The sequence below is a fragment of the Panthera leo genome, chromosome A2, assembly GCF_018350215.1.
Source record: "Panthera leo isolate Ple1 chromosome A2, P.leo_Ple1_pat1.1, whole genome shotgun sequence".
NCBI classification, from domain to species: Eukaryota; Metazoa; Chordata; class Mammalia; order Carnivora; family Felidae; genus Panthera; species Panthera leo.
Genome location: NC_056680.1, coordinates 11,436,476 through 11,456,154, shown reverse-complemented (window position 1 = coordinate 11,456,154; position 19,679 = coordinate 11,436,476). Strand labels below are relative to the sequence as shown.

The 19,679-nt window shown below is 52.6% G+C and overlaps 1 protein-coding gene across 1 annotated transcript; it reads left to right on the top strand.

Annotated features, from left to right (window-relative positions):
* Positions 1-62: 62 nt before the first annotated feature.
* On the top strand, positions 63-18,848 carry AKAP8 (A-kinase anchoring protein 8). The gene is made up of 14 exons (XM_042928755.1): positions 63-340; positions 2,855-2,893; positions 4,371-4,403; positions 4,907-5,183; positions 5,630-6,122; positions 6,626-6,755; positions 7,007-7,053; positions 8,412-8,445; positions 10,410-10,497; positions 12,897-13,038; positions 13,369-13,462; positions 13,885-14,015; positions 15,133-15,228; positions 17,089-18,848. The coding sequence occupies exons 1-14, from the start codon at positions 322-324 to the stop codon at positions 17,587-17,589; spliced, it is 2,124 nt and encodes a 707-aa protein (XP_042784689.1). The 5' UTR covers positions 63-321; the 3' UTR covers positions 17,590-18,848.
* Positions 18,849-19,679: the final 831 nt, after the last annotated feature.

Sequence of the window (19,679 nt, the reverse complement as noted above, 5' to 3'; positions counted from 1 at the left end):
GCTGCGCCTGCGCGCGGGACCCGGGAAAGGGTGTGGGTGCGACTGCGCACTGGCGGCGGGGAGCTAGAGGGAAGCGCCTGCGCAGAGTAAGACTCCGTGTCCGGACCAAAACTCCCAAGATGCCGTGAAAGCCGATTCCAAGCAACCGGAAGGCCGACTGGGGCGACGGGCGGGTGCGCCGCGAAAGCCAGCCAGTGGTGGTGTGCGGAAGGAGTGACGTATGCGCCTGGTCTTCCAGTAGCGGACGTCGGAAAGTGTGTTGAGCGCATGCGTCCTGTGGCACCCTAGAAAAAGGGGCTGCTGGCGGGCCGAGCTGAAGACATGGAGCAGGGCTACGGAGGTTCGTTTGGGCGGCTCATTTCGAGGTGGGGTGGCCAGGCGCTGCTCGGGCGACGCAGCCGGCGCTGCGTAGAGGGCCGCGGGGACAGGGCCTACGCCCGAGCACGGTTACTCCAGCCCGACCCAGCGGAGAGGAGGCCGGGGCGCGCGCGCGCTGCTCATTGGACCTCGGAGTCGTCGCTCCCAGGGCGCTGCGTGGGGATTGGCCGACGAGGCCTGAGGAGGCGGGCGGGGTTCGGCGGGCCGACGCTGCGGCGGGCTTCGGGGGGCGCCTTGGGCTGTCCTAGCCGTTTCTACCCCTCAGACCCGGCGGGACTGGCCCGGTCGACCCCGCCGCTCGGAGGTCCGCCTTCCCGCTTCGGAAGACCACAAAATGGCGGCTCCCGGGGGCGGAGCCACGGCACGAGCTTGTGGGGCGCGGGGCCCGCGGTTGGAGGCCGAGGGAGTTCGGCTGCCTATCTCGGGGATGTGAGGCTTGGCCGGGGCCTGCACGCTGTGCACGTGCTCCGTCGCGCCCGTCCCGGAAGCCGTCCGGGCGGCGCTGGTCGGGCCTTGCCCCACCAGTGCGAGGTCTCCGCGGGGGCTAGTGTCGGCGGGCGCCTGCCGCGTACGCGACTCGTGCTGGCCTGGGACAGGACTTCGAGGGTCGGGTGTTGGGTCTCGTGCAGAATTGCAAACCTGATGTGCCCTGGGGTGGTGGCAGATTCTTGGCCTTCCTTCAGGCAGCCCCTCGTTGTGGCCTGGAGGTGTCTGGGGGCTGTGTAAGAGGGGACGTGCCTTTTCCCCACTTGGGCCTCAGGGTCTGCGGCAGGACGGATTTTCTCGAGCGACTAGCTCTCAGTGTCCAGAATCCGAGATTTCTAGGACGCTTTTGCTGTGCGCTGGAAGCCAGGTTTGTCCGTGGGTAACAGTTGATGTTGGAATACGTGGGGTGGGGGGCTTAACCAGGTGCCGTCCCTATCCAAGTATGTATCCGAGGTTGGGGAAGCAAGCAGTCTGGTCTTCGTTACAACAGCTAAAGAAAGGCACTGATCTTGAAAGGTGGCAGTGTTAGGATCCAGCAGCAGGAATTGCAAGAGAGCTGTTGAGGTGCCTGGTGTGCTTGGGTGTCTCCAGTGTTCTGGGGTGGCTCACCCTGGCTTTCCCCGTCTTTTCTGCAGTCTGCCTGGGTCTCGCAATTCCTTGCCTGCTTCCCACCAGATCTTTCAGCCAGTAACCCTGCCCTATGCACGTCCTGAGCACGAAGAGGTTTTATGCTCCTGACTTCCTACCTGCCAGAACCCTTCAGGTTCCGGTTGGATGCTGGGGCCTCCTTGAGTCCCTCTGTGGCTTTTCCACCTCGAGTTATTTCTCAGGACTCGCTGAGCCTTGACAGTTGGTTCCTGACCATAGGAGGCACCTACATCTGAGTTCATGTCTCAGTTCTTCCATTCTCCAGCTCCATGATCATGGGCAAGTGCCAGCCTCTTGAGCCTCTGGGACAATAGGGTAAATATTATCTATCTGAAGGGGTGTTATGAGGTTAGGTGATTAGTATATGGTATTTAGACTAGTGTTCTGTAGTTGGTCACTTGCCGTTGGGATCGCTACTCTGTTTTTCTACCGCACAGGTGTAGAAAAGGCTGTGTGGCAAGGGAGACCGTAGCCTGCAAAGGGCAAACTTCAGCAACGTGCCTCTGAATCTCCAAGGCTTAGCTCTGTCATCTCTAAATGGCATTCGGGGACACCAACCAACATGTGCCCGTTGCCTGTCATGTGTGGGCACACACTAGGCACTTGGCTAGTGGCTTGGGTTGTTCTGGAGAGAGAGATAGGGTATATTCCTGTTTTGTAAAGGTGAGGATCATTGACAGGTGTGGATGGCTGCCTGTGCCCAGCTCCGTTTGAGGCTCCAGGGACACAGAAATGAAGAGGGCCCAGACAGATGCTGTCATGGGAGTCTGCAGGGGCAAGGGGAGCCACCACAGAGAGACTGCAGCCCGGATGCCTTAGGCCAGGCTGAAGCCCTGGGACATGAAGGCCCAGGGGAGCATGGGAGGGAGGGTCCGTGGTCACAAAGAAGTGAGGCCTGGAGAGGCACAGTCGTCTCCAAATTCTGAACTTTGTGCTCAGTTATGGGGGACTTGGGACTGCTTGGTGGGTGGGCCAAACTGGGAATGCGGACACAACTGTATCCTAGTACTGGGTTAGCTGGCACCTTGTCCTGTGTCATCCCGACTTGTGAATGGAGGCTCAGGCCAAGCTTCCTCCACAGGCTACTGGCAGAGCTGGCCCCAAAGTCTATCCCCCCCCACTCTTTTCTGCTTTGACCTCAAGCCTGTGTGTGGAGTGTGGTAATGGCAATCAGCCCACTCAGGACTTTCAGAGGGACAGTGTTGTGGTTATGCTGCCTTCTTGGGAGGCTGGCACTGAACTGTCCTTGAAGGCGACCACTCTAGGTGCCTCAGAGCGCCTCAGAAGCACCCGTTTTCCGTGTGACAAATAGGATCCTAACTCACAGGTCTTCTCTTCGCAGGCTATGGGGCATGGAGTGCTGGACCCACCAACACCCAAGGTAAGACTTCACGGGGAGGCGTGGATTCCACCCCACACACACCTGAGGCGCTAGCCTGCCAGAGCCCGGGACGGTGACCGTAACCTGGAGAGCGTGACAGGCACACTAGGGCTAGCCCAAGGATCTGGAGGAGACCTTTTCTGTAAAGGACTGCATTGTAAACTTTTGGCTTTGGGGCTATACGGTCTCTGCCATGCAAAAGTCCCAGAGATGTTTACAAACAAACAGACGTGGTTGTGTGCCAGTAATATTTAAAGATACTGAAATTTGCATACCGTATAGTTTTCATACGTGGTGAAAGAGCCTTTATTTTAGGGATTTATTATTCAGAGCAAATAGCTGAGGGTATGATAAGAGATTTTTATGATTAATAGACTTTATTTTTTAGTAGTTTTAGACTTAATGGGGTTGAGCAGATAGTCTCCTTTCACCCCAGCAGTTTTCTTTATTATTAATATCTTGCATTAGTGCAGTATGTTTATTATCAGTAACAAGTCAAGGTCAATACATTGTCGTTAATTACAATCCACAGTTTAAATTAATAGTCGCTGTGGTTGCACAGTTCTGTGAGTTTTGACAAATATATAAATGGTGCATTTCATGTCAAAATTCACGTCATGAAATACTCTTTTTTTTTTCTTTCTTTTTTTTTCCCTTCCCATCTCCAACCATTTACAAAGCTAACACCCATCCTTAGCTTGCGGGCTGTACAAAAACAGGCAATGGGCTAGATTTGGCCTGGGGCCCTGTTTGCTGGCCCTGCTCTGGAATCTAGATCATAATGCTGGATGCTCAGGATGTTTAAAGGACCAGAATGTCCTCCCTGGTGGCGAGGTTGTCTGCTTTTTGCCAGCATTTGTTCCAGGGGATGGGATGAGGGCTTTCTTTGTTCTCTGACCCTGGAATTTGCCCCCAGCACCATTGAGGGTGGTGGGGTCACTTTTTCTCCCATCACCAAGTTTCCCAGGAGGAGGCTTTTTCCATGTCGCTTGGGTACATAATGTCCCCTTGCTTAGTTGAGTTGGGGACACAATCTTCCACTGATGTACTCACTGTGTTAGCGGTGCCTGAGCTCTGGCAAGTGGTGAGAACTGGCACTTTCAAAGGGTTCTGCCAGAGGATCTAGCCTTGTCCGCCTCTTGGCTGGTGGCCCACACTGGACACTTCCTGGGAAGGCTGCACTTGTCCTTTCTCATTGTCCTGATGGGAGAGATCAGGCTTGCCTACAAGAGAAGTCTGGATCATGCTTAGCTGAGTAGAGCTGTAGGAAATGAGTTTTACAGCTAGTGGGCCCCAGCCATTCCTGGCCTCAATGGCCAACCAGGGGTGCCCCTCCCACAGCACTGCCACAGCTGCCCACAGCCCTAGACCTGCGGTTGGTGGAGGAAGGTGACAGTTGGGGCTGGGGGGGCGGGGGGTGTGTCTCAGGCACTTTCATTCTGTAAACAAAGCTCTTGTCTATTTTTGTTTCTCTCAGGTGCATACGGAACCGGTGTGGCCAGCTGGCAAGGTAGGCCCTCTGGGGATCTGTGGGTGCGCAAGAAGGCTTCTGATCGGCCACCCGATCCCAGAGGGGCTGGGATACAGAGACCTAACCCCTCCCCATGCTCCCCTACCACCCGGCGTCCTATTGTGGCTGTGCCCACAGCTCTCCTGAAGGCTTGGCAGGCCCAGGCAGTGTCAGGAACTTGCTGGCAGCTGGGGATTGTGACTGTGTTATGGGAGCAGCAGCCCCAACTGCCATTCACGGGCTCTCAGCCACCTCTGGCTTTGAGTGGGGAGCAAGTGTTCAGATCTGGTGCGGAAAGCCAACCACTCGTGGCTGAGGCTCAGCCTCTGTCCCTCTCTTGCCGCCCTTTGGCGGGTGATATTCACAGTGTGGGGTGATGCCAGCGCCACTTGGTTCCTTGACAGTCTTCCTTCTCTGTGGGCAGCGAGTGCTTCTCTCCAGACGTGGCTGCTGTAGACCTTGGGGCCGCTGAGGTCTGATTTGGCTCTTCCTCCCCGTGGCAGGTTATGAAAACTACAGTTATTATGGTGCCCAGAACACCAGCGTCACCACAGGAGCGACCTACAGCTATGGCCCAGCCTCGTGGGAGGCCACCAAGGCCAGCGACAGCCTGGGAGCTGCGGGCCCTGCCATGCACATGGCTTCTTATGGTCCAGAGCCGTGTACTGACAATTCCGACTCTCTCATCGCCAAGATCAATCAACGTTTGGACATGATGTCCAAGGAAGGAGGCAGGGGCGGGAGCAGCGGCGGTGGGGAGGGCATGCAGGACCGGGACAGGTGATTATGGACCTGAGCCCTTCCCTGGGGATCCCACACCCCAGCTTTGTGCAGATGGCAGTGGGCACCCCCTCTTCCAGGGAGGGTTTTCCTCAGCTCCTTCCTGAACATGGAGTAGATGAGTTGGGCGTTATCGGGGCAGAGGCATTGTAATAGGACTTTCTGGTTTCCTGAGTGGTGGGGCTTAGGGTATGACTGTTAGCTAAATGACACCAGACTCCTTGTGTCTGCGTCAGGTACCAGTAGACCCTCTTGCTCTCACAGCCAAGGGCTCCATGCACCTCGTTCAACAACGTTCAAGGGGGATCGTTGGTGCGCTTTGCCTTCTGAGCTTTCAGGAGGGCTGCGTGGTGGTGCAGTGTGCTGTTCTGAATGTCGGGAAGCCAGCTTTGCGGGAGACTTGCGCTTGGGCCCAGAGTGAAGTGATGGTTATGCTTCCTTTGCAGCTCCTTCCGCTTCCAGTCGTTTGAGTCCTATGACTCCAGGTCTTGTCTGCCTGAGCACCATCCGTACCGCCCCAGCTACAGCTACGATTATGATTTTGACCTGGGGCCTGACCGAAATGGGGGCTTTAACAGTCAGTACAGTGACTGCCGGGACCCAGCCCGTGAGCGGGGCTCCCTTGATGGCTTCATGCGGGGCCGGGGCCAGGGCCAGGGCCGCTTCCAGGACCGGAGCACCCCCAGCACCTTCATGCGCAGCGACCCTTTCTTGCCGCCTCCGGCAGCCTCCTCCGAGCCCCTGTCCGCTCCCTGGACGGAGATGAACTATGTGGGTGGGCGGGGCCTGGGAGGCCCCTCCCCCAGCAGGCCACCGCCTTCCCTCTTCTCCCAGTCCATGGCCCCAGACTTCAGTGTAATGGGCATGCAGGGGGCCGGCGGCTATGACAACTCTGCGCCCTACGGATGCGGCCGGTCGCAGACTCGGATGAGGGATCGGGTAAGCCCTTGGGAAGTTCTCTAATCTGCCGACTTCTCAAACAGCTTTATTGGGGAAAATTTGGGTACTGTAAAATTCACTCATTTTTTAAGTGTACAATTGAGTGTTAGTAAAAACGTACAGAATTGCACAACCTTCACCACCGTCTAATTTTACAGCATTTCCATCAATCCAGAAAGAAGCCAACCTCTGCCATTAGCAGTCACTCCCTGCTCTCTACTCCAGCCTTGACAACTGTTAATCTTTCTGTCTTTGTAGATTTACCTCTCTTAGACCTTTCACGGGAACGTGATCACATATGTGGCTTTTTGTGTCCAACATCTTAGCATAAAATTGTGGGTTGGGGGGGGGGTTCAACTACAGTCATCTTTGTTTGTTTTGTGACAAGATCAAAGATCTTTCCTGCCTTTGTTCTCTGATCTTACAACTTCTCCGATCTTCGTTTCTCTGGGGTTTCTTAATGGTCGGGGTAAGCGGTACATCGGATGTGCTTGTGTCTGTAGCCCAGACGGAGAGGGTTTGACCGCTGTGGCCCAGACAGCATGGGCAGGAAACGGAAGCAGTTGTACATCTACGATGAGCCTGACACCAAACTGGCCCGGGCTGACAGCGAAGGAGATTTTTCTGAAAATGGTATGCCCTGGGGGCCAGCAGGCCCGGGTGGGTGTGAGATGTGTCCGTTTTTGTGCTTGGCGCTCCTCCTGCCCGTCCATACAGTGGACGTGTGTTGAACTCCAGGGTGGCGCGTATCACCCGCACTCCCATGGCCCCCACTGTAGTCAGGACAAGTGCTGGCTGCTCTGGGTGGTGAGCTTGGGAGGGTGAAAGGAGGGAGTGGGCTAACTACGGAGGGGCTGATTTTCCCTCTTCTTTGTGTCCGGTAGATGATGGAGCTGTTGACTTCCGGTCAGGAGATGAAGAATTCAGGGGTGTAAGTCCAACTTCACTGGTCAGCCTCCTTTGTTTCTGGTGTGGGATTTCTTCTTTACATTATTACCCTCTCTCTCCCAAAGAGGCAGGAACAGCTTCTGTGGTAGACTTGACTGCTGTGTGAGTGGATTTAAGAGTCTGACTTGCAGCTCAAGATTTGTACTTCTAACAGTACTTCCCTTCCTGGGGCTCAGTTGGTTGAGTGTCCGACTCTTGATTTCTGCTCAGGTCATGATCCCAGGGTCGTGGGATCGAGCCCTGCGTCTGGCTCTACACGCTGACAGCTCAGAACCTGTTTGGGATTCTCTCTCTCCCTCTGCCCCTTTCCCCCGCTTGTGCGCACGCTCTCTCTCACTCTCTCTCTCTAAAACAAAAACCAACGATGCTTCTCTTCCTGAAAACACTCCTAGCCCTTCCCCCACAGACACTCTTGTGTCCTCAGTGATGTTCCTAGCTCCGCACATGGTAAGTGCAGTGGGCTGTGTGCGCTGAGGCTTTCAAACTGGCACGGAAGCCTTACTTACTGCCCGCTTTGTGCTGGTGCTCAGCTGCCTCCATGTTTTTCCGCCTTCAAAACCAATCATGAGAGACAGGCATTTAAGGCCAACTCTTAGCCAGGACCATGCACAAGCACCTAGGTAGTCAGCCTTTGCCTACCCGCCCCACTCCCGGCAAATTCTGATCCATGTCTGGGGCAGGGCCTGGAGATCTGAGTATATGAAGGTCTCAACCAAGTCCTTCTGATGCTCACGTGGGTGGGGGGTCGGGGAGGCAGAATACAGTGAATTTTCGGGTTTTTCTGGGCGAATCTTACTTGCTCTGTATCTAGCTTCCCTAGATCTCGAGTCTGGGATCTAGATATTCTGTGTATCTGCTGCTGAATAATTTAACCTTGAGCTTGATGGCTAAGAAATGGGCAGTATTGCGCTTTTCAGTTGGGTGCATTTGTTATTACCTTGATAAATGTAAACAGGTGGCCTGGAAATTTGGTAAAGCTCCTTTTCAGTAAAGAGTGCTGGAACTAGCATCCCACAAATCAGGGTTTCTTGATACAGAGCTGATGGATGGGCTGTTGGCATTCCCATGTGCAGAACTGTGCGGGTGTGTTGGCCAGAGGGAATTCTTTAGCTTTAGAAAGAACTGAAAGAGGGCCACTGACTTTAATAAAACAGCACGTTAGTCGTTACAGAATCTCAGAAGGCAACCAGGAACAGTGATAGGACACACACAGCCTCTGTCCCACTGCCCTGAGACTTGTCCTGACACATTGTGAGCAGGTGGTGGCAGGGTGCTAGGTTGGTTGTGGAGAGTTCTGGAAACTCCACCTCACCGTCCAACTTTGTGTGTGCCCTTTTTCAGGAGGACGAGTTCTTTGACTCCGGGAGGCAGAGAGGTAGGCATCGCTCCATGTCCCTCTGAGCTTTGCTGTGACTGCCCGGCTCCCGGCCAGGCTGGACTTCTGAGCAAGCCCAGGGCCTGGATGGAGGGCCTGGCGGCTCAGGGCAGAAGAGGGGCCGTGGCCACCGGGTGGGCCTTGGCCGTGGTGCTCACCCCCAGGCTTTGCTCCAGTGCTTAGAGCAGCACTTGCTGGAAACAGGTCTGTCTGCCTCACTTGATACAGGCTGTCACGAGAGGGGGCAAACCTCATCTCTGAGTATGTGCAGCAGCTTGCAGTGGCAGGGAAGGGAGAGTCTCAGAAACGCAAGAAAGAAAAGAAAAGGTGCTCTCCAGCCTGTCCACTCTGTTCCCTATTGGCCTGTTGCAGGTCCCTGTACTGTTTTTTTCCTGGGCTTCTTTCTTTTCACACTTCCCTGCGTTGCCAGCCCAGCGTTGTGCTCTCAGCCTCTGTGGTGGGCATGCTGGCGGCAGCAGCACACATGGCTGTGTGGGACTGAGTTCAGACACCTTCCTGGGGTGGGAGCTGGGGGTGGGGGGTGGGGAAGGTGGGGGGCCTGTCACGTGCACCCAAGCCCGGGTCCTCCAGAGATATTCCCTGCTCAGCAGGTCTCATCAGTGCCATTGTGGGAGACCGAAGAGTCTCAAGTAACCGGCAAGAGCAGAGCAAGGTTCAACCCTTTCGGGGGGGTGTGGAGAAGCAGCCCGAGACACCGTGGCCTTGAGCTTGCCATTTGTTTCTTTTCCTGTTCCCGTTGGTCTGTCCATAGCTGGTTTTCCCCAAGAATCACAGGCTGGCTCCTTTGTGGCTCTGCTGCCATAAATCTGCAGGCCCCTGGCTTAGATGCTCCTTGTATGTGTTTAGACTTGGCCAACCCTCTGAGGCCCTCCCACATTGTTTATTGAAGTGATTACTCCTATGGCTTGGGACCACACAGCAGTACGCAGCTCATGCAGCAGGGTAAATGCTAAAGCAAAGGTGACATGTTTATTGCGCGCAGGTCCTGCTACCTACCCGGGATGACTTTGCTATTAAACAACAGTAATAGTTTCAGGCAGTGACCTCTTGCCAAAAATCCCACACGCCCTTTTGAGAGGCTTCTGAGCAGCGCACGCCGGTCGCCATCTTCGTGGGACAGTCTCGTGACTGGCATCAGGGGTAGGGGTTACAGTTCAGATGCTTATCCAACCTTTTTTCAGTGTCTGGCCCTGGCCCTGAGCCGTGGTGACCTGGCCTGGCCTCGCTTCACATCGGGACGCTGGGCTGCACAGCGCTCAGAGGAGCCTCTGCGCTGGCCCCAGGGGACGGACGGAGGACCAATTGGTCTCTTCCCACTTTTGTTTCTAGGACTGCTTCCCTCGTAGCCCTGGGAAAGCCCTAGATGGACGGTTTTTGTGAGTGGAAGATAGAGTTCGGGCCAGCAAGGACTGTCAGACCTGCTGAGGCCCTAGTTCAGAGGAGGCTGATGGGACAGTCGTCATGGTCCACCTAGAGGTGGGACGGAGGGCGGTAGAGCGGCTTGCTCTATTTTCTGAGGCCTTCCCGCTGCTGCCTCTTATCTGGGAAGAATCGCTTCTCTCTCTCCTTAAGTGATTTTGGGAGAAGACCGATGGCAGGGCACTGGATCAGAAAAGCAGGACAGGGAAGGACAGAGAGAGCAGGTGGCCGTGGTGTGAGTGGGATGGGCAGGCCGGGTCCCTGGCCCATCCCAGCCTCGTCACACCATGGGGGCATGTGAGCTGACTCCCTGAGAACTCCCAAGGGTTCTCATCAAAGGCCTATCCCTGTTGGGAGCCTTTGACAGACTATTGGTGCCTCAGGGTGTCCTGACCCTGCTGTGTTGGAGGTGGCGGCAGGCACGGGGTGCCTGGTGGTGGCCGAGCCGTGGTCCCCATCAAGCCCTGGTGCTCAGCATCTCTGCAGGCTCCTCAGGGCGTCTCGAAGGGACTTCTCTGTTACAGGAGAGAAGGACGATGAGGATGATGAAGTAAAGAAGAGAAAGGAAAAGCAAAGGAGGAGAGACCGCATGCGAGACCGAGCGGCAGACAGGTGAGGAGGCAGGCCCAGGGGGAGGTTGGCAGGAACCCGGGCACTGGTGAGGTTCTCCTGAGCTCATCTGTCTTCACTGCACAACGCGGGAGCGGTCTGGTTTGATCTGACTGTGGTGTCTGTCAGGAAATCCAAGTGAGGTCGAGAGGAGACAAAACTTGGAAGATGCCGATGGCACTACGTTCTTGCCAGTGAGTCGCTGGCCCGCATGTGTCCAGCAGGGGGCACTGTTGCTCTCCTGCCGACCCGTAGGGGGTTTCCCAGTCCTTGGCTTATTATCTGTCACCCCAGACAGGTGAACTTCAGCAGAGCTGCTAAGAAGGTGCTTTGGGTGTCTTGACCAAATCCGGACCGCCTCTGGAGTACGGCATGGCAATTGTATACGTTTAGGTGCTACTTTACAAATTTAGTCTCTAGGTATAAAAAGAATTGCAAAAGTGCGAAGGGTGTTGGTGTGACCACACCATGTGCCTCTCTGCCTTTTCAGTGATCAGGTGGCTGCTGACTAGAAATGGAAACCACTGGTGGCCTTGTGAGCGCTTGGTTGCTCGGGCCTTGACTGCTCGCGGCTGTTTCTCTACACACAGGCTCTCTGTATGACCTGATGGGGAATCCTTTATGGCTCAGATGGGGTGGTGCTTTTCCTGCACAGAGAAGTGCAAAACAGATGTTAGCAAAAGAGCTAACTGTAGAGGCAGGAAAGGCAGGAACTGGAAAGTAGGCACTTCCAAGTGTTAAACAGAAATTCATCGAAACATTTGTTTTTGTTTTTGTTTTTATTTTTAGTTTTTTAAGTTTATTTATTTATTTTGGGAGTGAGCAAGCAGGGAAGGGGCAGAGAGAGAGGGAGAGAGAGAATCCCAAACAGGCTCTGCACCATTAGCACGGAGCCCGATGTGGGGCTCAAACTCATGAACCAGGAGATCGCGACCTGAGCCGAAATCAGGAGTCGGGCAGTTAACCAACTGAGCCACCCAGGCGTCTCTGAAATGCTTGTCTGTAAATGAATAAGTAATGAACGGTGGCTAGATCAGGTCTATTTCCATGCTGTATGAGAACAGAGATGACATTTTCTTCAGAAGGAATCTTTAGACTCCACCCTAGTGACAGAGGGTCCTCAAAGAGACTTGGAGAAATAGTCACAAGGAAGCGTGAACCCTGAGAGTTGTACGCATTCGTACACATAGGGCCCCAGAACTTTTTCTGTGCACTCCTCCAATGAGAGTATGTGCAAAAGTAAGTGTCGTATCTTGTCCAGAGAGGAGAAGCCTGCCATCGGGGGCCGGCAGCAGTCTGAGTTGGTAGATGAGGACTCCTGAGTGCCACCAGGTCCATGCCATTACCCCATGTGCGCCAGGGCCTCCTGGGCAGAGCCGAGGGAAGCAGCGCCCCGCTCTGGGGGCATAGGGCTCTGCAAGCTGCGCTCCTCTTGCCCTACAGCGTGACTGCATTTGTGAGATTTTGGAAGCAGGCAACAAAGAAATGTGGTTTTAGCTGTAAAATTTGGTATGACAGGTCTTTGCATTGAGTCCCATGGGAAAACTTATCTTGGGTTTTATAGGTCTTAAATTGTGTAAGGTCTTCCAGGAATACCCCCTCACGGAGGTTACCTCAGGGGCGCCTGGGTGGCTCAGTCCATTGGGCATCCGACTTCAGCTCAGGTCATGATCTCGAGGTTCGTGGGTTGGAGCCCCACTTCGGGCTCTGTGCTGACAGCTCAGAGCCTGGAGCCTTCTTTGGATTCTGCGTCTCCCTCTGTCTCCCTGCCCCTCCCCTGCTCATGTCCATTCTCTCGAAAATAAACATTAAAAAGTATACAGCGGTGCCTGGGTGGCTCAGCGGTTGGGCATCTGACTTCGGCTTAGGTCATAATCTCGCAGTTCATGGGTTCAAGCCCCGCGTTGGGTTCTGTGCTGACAGCTCAGAGACTGGAGCCTGCTTCGGATTCTGTGTCTCCCTCTCTCTGCCCCTCCCCCAATCAATGAGCTTGCTTGCGTGCTCTCTCTCAAAGATAAACATGTAAAAACAATGTTTTTAAATGAGGTTATCTCATGTTATTCTGGTGGCTGCAGAAAGAAGTTATGGAATTACTATGCCCCCCCCAGAGCAGTGGTCTGGAGGCTTTTAGAGAGTCCACAGTTTTGGAAAATCTCCACCTTAGGGTGCTCTCTTAGGGGCCTTTGGGCCCAGCAGACTGGAATGGCGCATGAATCACCTCCCTGAACTACTCGCAAGGTTTTACTCCCATTCTTGAGATGGGGAAACCTGGGGTAATGGCTACTCTGATGCCCTGTGTGAAGTCAGAAGTCTTGGTACAGAAATTGCTTTCCCATTTCCATTGCAGTTCTGACTGGAGGTGAACTGATTGCATCATTGCTCTTTTCGTCTTCCCTCTCCAGGATTCAGTTCGCCTGTTCTGTGTGCAAGTTTCGTAGCTTTGAAGAAGATGAAATCCAGAAGCATCTACAAAGCAAATTTCACAAAGAGACACTGAGGTTTATAAGTACCAAACTCCCTGACAAGACCGTGCAGTTCCTCCAGGTAAAGCACACTTGGTGTCCATCATAGTGTTTCCTGATGGGCCTGCCGGAGTCAGATCCCTCACGGAGAAGGGACGGGGAAGGGAAGTATGAGGCCTGGGCTTTCCAGAATAACAGCGTACAAGTCCCAGGTCCGAGGGAGAGCCGAGCGCTCTGGCCACTGTAGTTCCCGCGAGCTGCTCGGAGAGCCATCTCCCCGTCCTGGGGCAGCTGAGACAGGGCTGTCCTCCCCCAGGGGCTTGGCAGCCGCCCTCGGTGAGCCGCCTCTGGTGCGGCCGGGAGACAGGCAGACACAGCGCCCTGCCATTTCATTCGGTGCCATCTTCTCTAGGAGTACATCGTAAACAGGAATAAGAAAATTGAGAAGCGGCGTCAGGAGCTGATGGAGAAGGAAAGCACAAAACCCAAACCAGACCCTTTCAAAGGTGAGTCGTGGTCTTGGGGCGCGCGGCTGGGTGCAAAGCCAGCCCGTTGTAGGGTTGCTGAGCATGTGACCTGAGGACCCTCGGGTGGGACACCTAGCAATGGAAAGAAGCCCTCGAGTGTGTCTAATGAAGGTCGCTTTACTGGTGGCTTTTCGGAGTGATCCTACGCCCCCTGATGTTTCTTCGTCCTTTGTATGAAATGACCAGACGGATGAAAAAAGTTGAGTAAAATTGCCCAGTGCAGATGTGCTTCCGTCTGCACCCTCCTGCTAGAGGGCGGGTGTTGCCTGTCACAGATTCTGTCCTAACCCGATCCTTGGGGACGAACTCACCAGGACAAAACGTGGGCCCTGTTGGGGAGCAGGAGGACAGCATCACCTGATGCTGTCCCAAATCGCGCCAGACTTGGGTTGTACCCGTAGGGATCGGCCAGGAGCACTTTTTCAAGAAGATAGAGGCGGCTCACTGCCTGGCTTGTGACATGCTGATCCCCGCGCAGCATCAGCTCCTCCAGCGGCACCTGCACTCGGTCGACCACAATCACAACCGCAGGGTGAGTCCCCTCCTCGTGCCGAGCCAGCTGAGCCTTTCCAGGCTGCCACCGGTGGGACGCGGGGCCTTCTGTGTCTTGTGGGGAATGCGAGCATCTTGAGGAGCTTTTTAACATACTCTGTTGAGTCTGTCATTTCGTCAGTGGATTGTAAGACACGTCCGAATTTCTGTTAAAATGTGAGAAAATGTGTTACTTAACAACGGACTTCAGTAGAGGAGGTGAAATTCTCCTGGTTGAGAATGTTCCCTGTAAGCCACGCAGGTAAATTTCCCAGTTGTTGACAAACCAGATTTCCTATAAGCTGAGGCTGAGGGCCATTCAGAGCACAGTGGCCTGGGGGACCCAGAGTTAAGAACGGATTGGGGCTTAACTAGCTGGTGGGGACTGAGGCTATAAACGTGTAGACTCAGGGTGTTGGCAGGTTTTTTATAAAGGGTCATGTGGCAGATACTTCCATGGGGTCTCTTGACATGTCAAGTCTGCTGCTGATGGGCACCAGCAGCCAGAGTACAGAAGTAGTGGGTGTGGCCGCATGTGGCCCCTTAGCTCACTTGCCGAGCCCTGGTTTTTGTCTCTGTCCTTCGTTCACCCGACTATCAAACGGAGATGTCAGTACCTGCCTGTGCATCTCCTAGTTGATTAAAGATCATCCAGGAAACACAACACAAATAAGCAGTGTCGTTTCAATGGGCCAAGATCAAAAATGTCCAGGTGGTTGCAGAATCCCTACTTCTGCCGTTGAATTTACTCATAAAGTCACCTTAACTCAAGAAACTGAAAAGAAAAAACGTGTCCTTTTCCCATGCTGAGTCCGCATAGCATCTGACGTGTAAATATTCTCGTTTCATGCTTGTTCGTGCACACGGTACCTGGCAGGCCGTGGTTTGTCAGTGGTGATCAGACTTTTCTACACTGCCCCAGTTCCAGTGTCTCTCCAGGGTCTTCTTTCCTTATGGGAGTCTGGCATTTTGGGACTTGCCACTTGCCACAGTGAAGAAAGATACTGGTCTTTTTCTTGTTTAGGGCTGATCCCAGGGCAACTCAGGGTAGCCTGGCTAGTTTTCTTGCTCCTTGCTGCACACCAGGTCTAAAAGTCCACGTTTGGTTCCCTTTGCAGTTGGCTGCTGAACAGTTCAAGAAAACCAGTCTCCATGTGGCTAAGAGTGTTTTGAACAACAGACACATAGTGAAGATGCTGGAAAAATACCTCAAGGTTTGTGCTTAGGGGTCCAGTGTACGGGAGAAGCTTTTGGAATGGAGGATGAACTCTACAAGTGCAGAATTGCACCCAGAGTACAGTATTTAGCATTTCTAAGTCTTTTGAAGAATCAAGGGACACCGGAAGGTGTCAGGTTTGGCAGTTCCATGGCGGTGGGTTTCCTGCGACCCCCCCTGCTTGCGTGGGGTCTGGGACACGGTCCTGCTTGATTTGCGCCTGCAGTGGTGCTGGCTCACCATGGGAAAGCTTGAATATCCATGAAATCCTGAGCAAGTGATTGTGAGATGCTTAAAGAGAAATGCAAGTTAGATGCTAACTATCCAGGAAAGAAGCCAAAAAGAGACTTGCTGGCAGAGACAACCAACAAGAGGGAGGGGGAGGAAAGAGCTGGTGGTGCCACGACTACTGTGCCTTAGTGACCCGAGCAGAGTAATAAAAAGTCCCAGAGAGGGTGCCCCAGAGAGAGGTCCGGCTGGAAGAGCCCCTGGTTCCTCCTTGGGAAGCCCATCTGTTAAATGCTCAGCCCCAGACCTCACTGTTTGGGGCTGGCGGTTAGGCTCCAGCACAGCCTGACTAGAAGGATCTGTTTGCCCACCTCTCATTTATTGAATCTGCCAGTATTGGATGCTTCATGCTACCCGGTAAAAAGGCATCACAGAATCTAATTTTTTTATTGCATTTATTTTTTTAATCAGAGAGCACACACGTGTGCGAAGGTCGGGGAGGGAGAGGGGGACTCTCAAGTAGGCTCCATGCACAGCACAGAGCCCGACGCTGGGCTCGATCCCACAACTCTGGGATCATGACCTGAGCCGAAATCAATAGTCAACTGGACGTTCAACTGACTGAGCCACCCAGGCGCCCCAAGGCATCATAGGATCTAAATAAATAACCATGACTGGTCAGTGTTTTGTGTCATGGCTCAAACAGATTTAAAGTTTCTTGAGTCAGGTGTAGACGCAAGCTTCAAACACCATATTTTATGCATTCGTATATTTAAAAGATTTTTTTAAGTCACCTCTGTGCCTACTGTGGGGCTCGAACTCACAACCCTGAGACCAAAAGTCTCACGCTCCACTGACTGAGCCAGCCAGGCATCCCCTAAACACTGTATTTTAAAACCTGTTTCCTAATCTGCCGGTGGCGACGTTTACTTTTTCTAAACTAGAGGCAGTTGTAGCATACGCTGAAAGAAGTTTGGCTTCTGAGAGTCTGACTTGGGTTCAATCCTGATTGATGCTTAATAGTCGTGTGGCCTTTGACAAGTTGCTGAGACTCATTTCCTTGTCTGCAAAATGGGGCAACTCTTCTATAACCAGGGCTGTGTGCTTAAACTAAAATTTGAAACTCAGCTTCCTGTTATGAGGGTTTTTTTGCTTTAATTGGGTTAAGAAATCCTAGGTCTTTTTGAACTTCACTATTAATTATATGCTTGGATTAAAAAGTGCAAAACAGGGGCGGGGGAGCAGTTATTGTGTTAAATATTTGTAAATACTCTCCTCTAAATTTTACAAAGCCTTTGAAGAAGGGGGAAAAGTATCTTTCAAAAACCCATTGCAGAGATTGAAATTACTAATATTAAAACCAAGAATACCCCCTTATTCTGCTTATACCATACGCCCTAGCTAACTAAATAAGAAAATTAAAGTTAAAAGGCAAAACAGTTGTGGCGAAGCTTTTCTGGATCCATAGGCCCTGAGCACCTGTAGGATTAACTCCCCTGCTGTAGTTGAAGGCATTTCTGTTGTTGAAGGGGCATCATAAGAACCCGGACTCCTGGCCGCCTGGGCCACCTTCAGCCTTTCATCTGGACAGCTCTGGAGGCCGCATTGACCTTTTCCTCTTCTTGGCCAGGGTGAAGACCCTTTCACCAACGAAGCCGTTGATCCAGAAGTCGAAGGAGATGACAATTTAGGAGGTGAGGATAAGGAAGAGACACCTGAAGAGGTGGCTGCGGAGGTCTTAGCTGAGGTTATTACGGCAGCAGTGAGAGCCGTAGACGGGGCGGGAGCTCCTGCTCCGGAACGCGGTGAAATGCTGGCCGAAGGGGAAGGCCCCGTGGACTCGGCGGAGGCCGCTCGTGGCCCCCACTCTGAACAGCTGGGAGAAGTGGAGACACCGTGTGGCACAGCATCTGAGAAGGGCAGCGCCGAAGCAGAGGCTGGGGGTGAAGCCGCCCAGGCCGGCAACGAGGCTGCTGAGGCAGGAGGCGAAGTGGCAGCAGAGGCGGAGGGCGCCGAGGTAGTCCCTGCCCCTGCCCCTGCCCCTGCCCCTGCCCCGGCTGCGGCGGGAGCCAAAGAGAAGCAGACAGAGCAGACGGATGCAGAGCCCGAAGGTGACGTTCCCACAGACTGAGCCGCCTCCCCGTTTCAGGGGATGTGTTTCAGAAATGCGTTGCTCTCTCTCCTTTTGCATCGCTCTCTCTCACTGTTTGTAAGCAGTGCTAGGTGTGTTACTGGAATATGCTGGAAACTTTGGTGAAGAGAGCCAGCCGTTTTCTTGCAAAAAGTGTACCTCACGGGCTTGTGTCGCAGAGTTGTCTGGCTTTCCGCCTTGGTTTAAAGGCTGCAGAAGTTGTACATTCCCCCAAGTGGCTGTGAAATCTCTCTACGCTGCAGTTGGAGTAATAAAAGTTGGGTAATTAGATTTTGATGATATTTGGCTTGTTAAATACAGCAACTGGCTGAATGCCCTTTTTATTATTATTTTTTTTTCTGAGAGCAGCTTAATACTAGGGTATATCTTGTTTTAGAAAGGGTTCTTTGGTTTTTTTTTAAGTTTCAAGAATTTGCTTTGGCTTCAGTTTTTGACCTGCTTCGGGAGCACACCGTGTGTGGTGTGTGATCCTCACGAGATGTAGCAGAATCTCGTTAACTTGATGTTGGTTCTGTCACGTCAGTGACCTCTTCTCAAAGGCCTCATGAATCTTGACAGACCGGCACCCTTGGACGCCCTCCCGCTTGCCCCTCAAGGATGAGGACATTTTGCCTAGGGCATTATTCTCCCAATCTTTAGTCTTTGGTGTATCACCTTTATAGTTTTTGTTTGGTTTTTACCTCATTTGTGTTCCACCTTTGTTACTTCAGGGTTGGGTTTTTTTTTTTTTCCTTTAAAGTGAGTTGCTTCTACAATATATTTAGAAAGAAAACTTGGTGTCACTCCCATGAGTGGAAAACAAATATAAATTGCCATAGATAGATGCTATCTGTAAGAAACTAATACAGTGAAATACACACATTTCAAATACTACCCCTTTGGAGGTTTAGGGATCTGGGAAAGTTAGCCTGTGTAAAAGGGTAGCAAGCGAGTTGTACTTTGATATAATCAAGAGAATTGAAAGACGCTTCCCTTTTGAAATGATACTGCTGGGCCTGTTTCCCTGCAAAGCTTTGAACTGTCTCACTCGGGGAAGCATCGGCGGGGGGGAGGGGGGCGGGGAATTTACTAGATGGTAAAAGACTTGAGGAGCATCTCTTGTGCACAAGGTGCTAATCCCTGATAAAAGTTAAGATATGGGCCCTGCTCTCAAGGAGCTTTATTGGAGACGAGATGAATATTTATGAAAGGTCAATATAAGAACTAGAAACAAATAAATTGCTCAGTAAGCAAGAAAATGGTGTCTGAATTGTGTCTGTCATCACCACTACACAGATGTGCCTTAGTTTGTGTGTGCCCTTTGAAGTGTCTTCTCTCGAGGCAAAAAGGTTGGTGGCATTGCACATCAGTAGTCTGAAAAAGGATGACAGAACGATGAAACTGTTCTGTTCTGCTTCTCTTGTAAAATGCACTCCACGGCCTGTCATTAAACCTGTCTAAATTTCAGTGTGGTCCTTCCACGCCCACCCAGTCGTGAAGTGACATGAATCGTTTTATTCCTCAATTACACTTAAACCAGGCCCTGGTTCCCCGAGATGGGAGTAACCACTTGGATTGCAGAGAGGGATGCCCTTCTGCCCCAAGAGGACAGGAATAAACTGCAGGCTTCCTCCTTTCAGTGATTTCCCACGTGCAGAGGAGAAACTGCAGGGGGAGGTTAAGTAACTTTTAGGGTCACCTACCAAACATGAAGGTACCCAAATTATGCACGGATCTGTGGGACACCACGGGCCATAAACTTGACCGAGAGGACCTTCATTAAAAAGGGTTTGGAGAATTTGGTCAACCCTGCTATTCCCAGACAGAAAGATCTTAGACACAGCCTGATTTCAACTTCATGTCACCCCTATTGTGGGCTTGTGTGGTTTCACTGAGTTTTTATGAAATTATTTAATACAGTTGCTAATGGGTAAACAATACAGTGTAAAGAGCAAAGTGCTCATTCAGGAGTACATCGGGGGAGGCTGGCTGGCTGTTGGAAGAGCACGTGGCTCAAACCCTGGGTGCTAAGTTCGAGCCCCACCTTAGGTGTAGAGATTTCTAAAAGGGTGCATAGTCATTAGTGTTAC

What these genes read in the sequence shown, in the direction of transcription:
- AKAP8 (XM_042928755.1), top strand. An exon ending in CGGTGTGGCCAGCTGGCAAG is followed by an intron (nt 4,404 to 4,906) that starts GTAGGCCCTCTG and finishes TCCCCGTGGCAG; the next exon opens with GTTATGAAAACTACAGTTAT. An exon ending in GAGATGAAGAATTCAGGGGT is followed by an intron (nt 7,054 to 8,411) that starts GTAAGTCCAACT and finishes GCCCTTTTTCAG; the next exon opens with GAGGACGAGTTCTTTGACTC.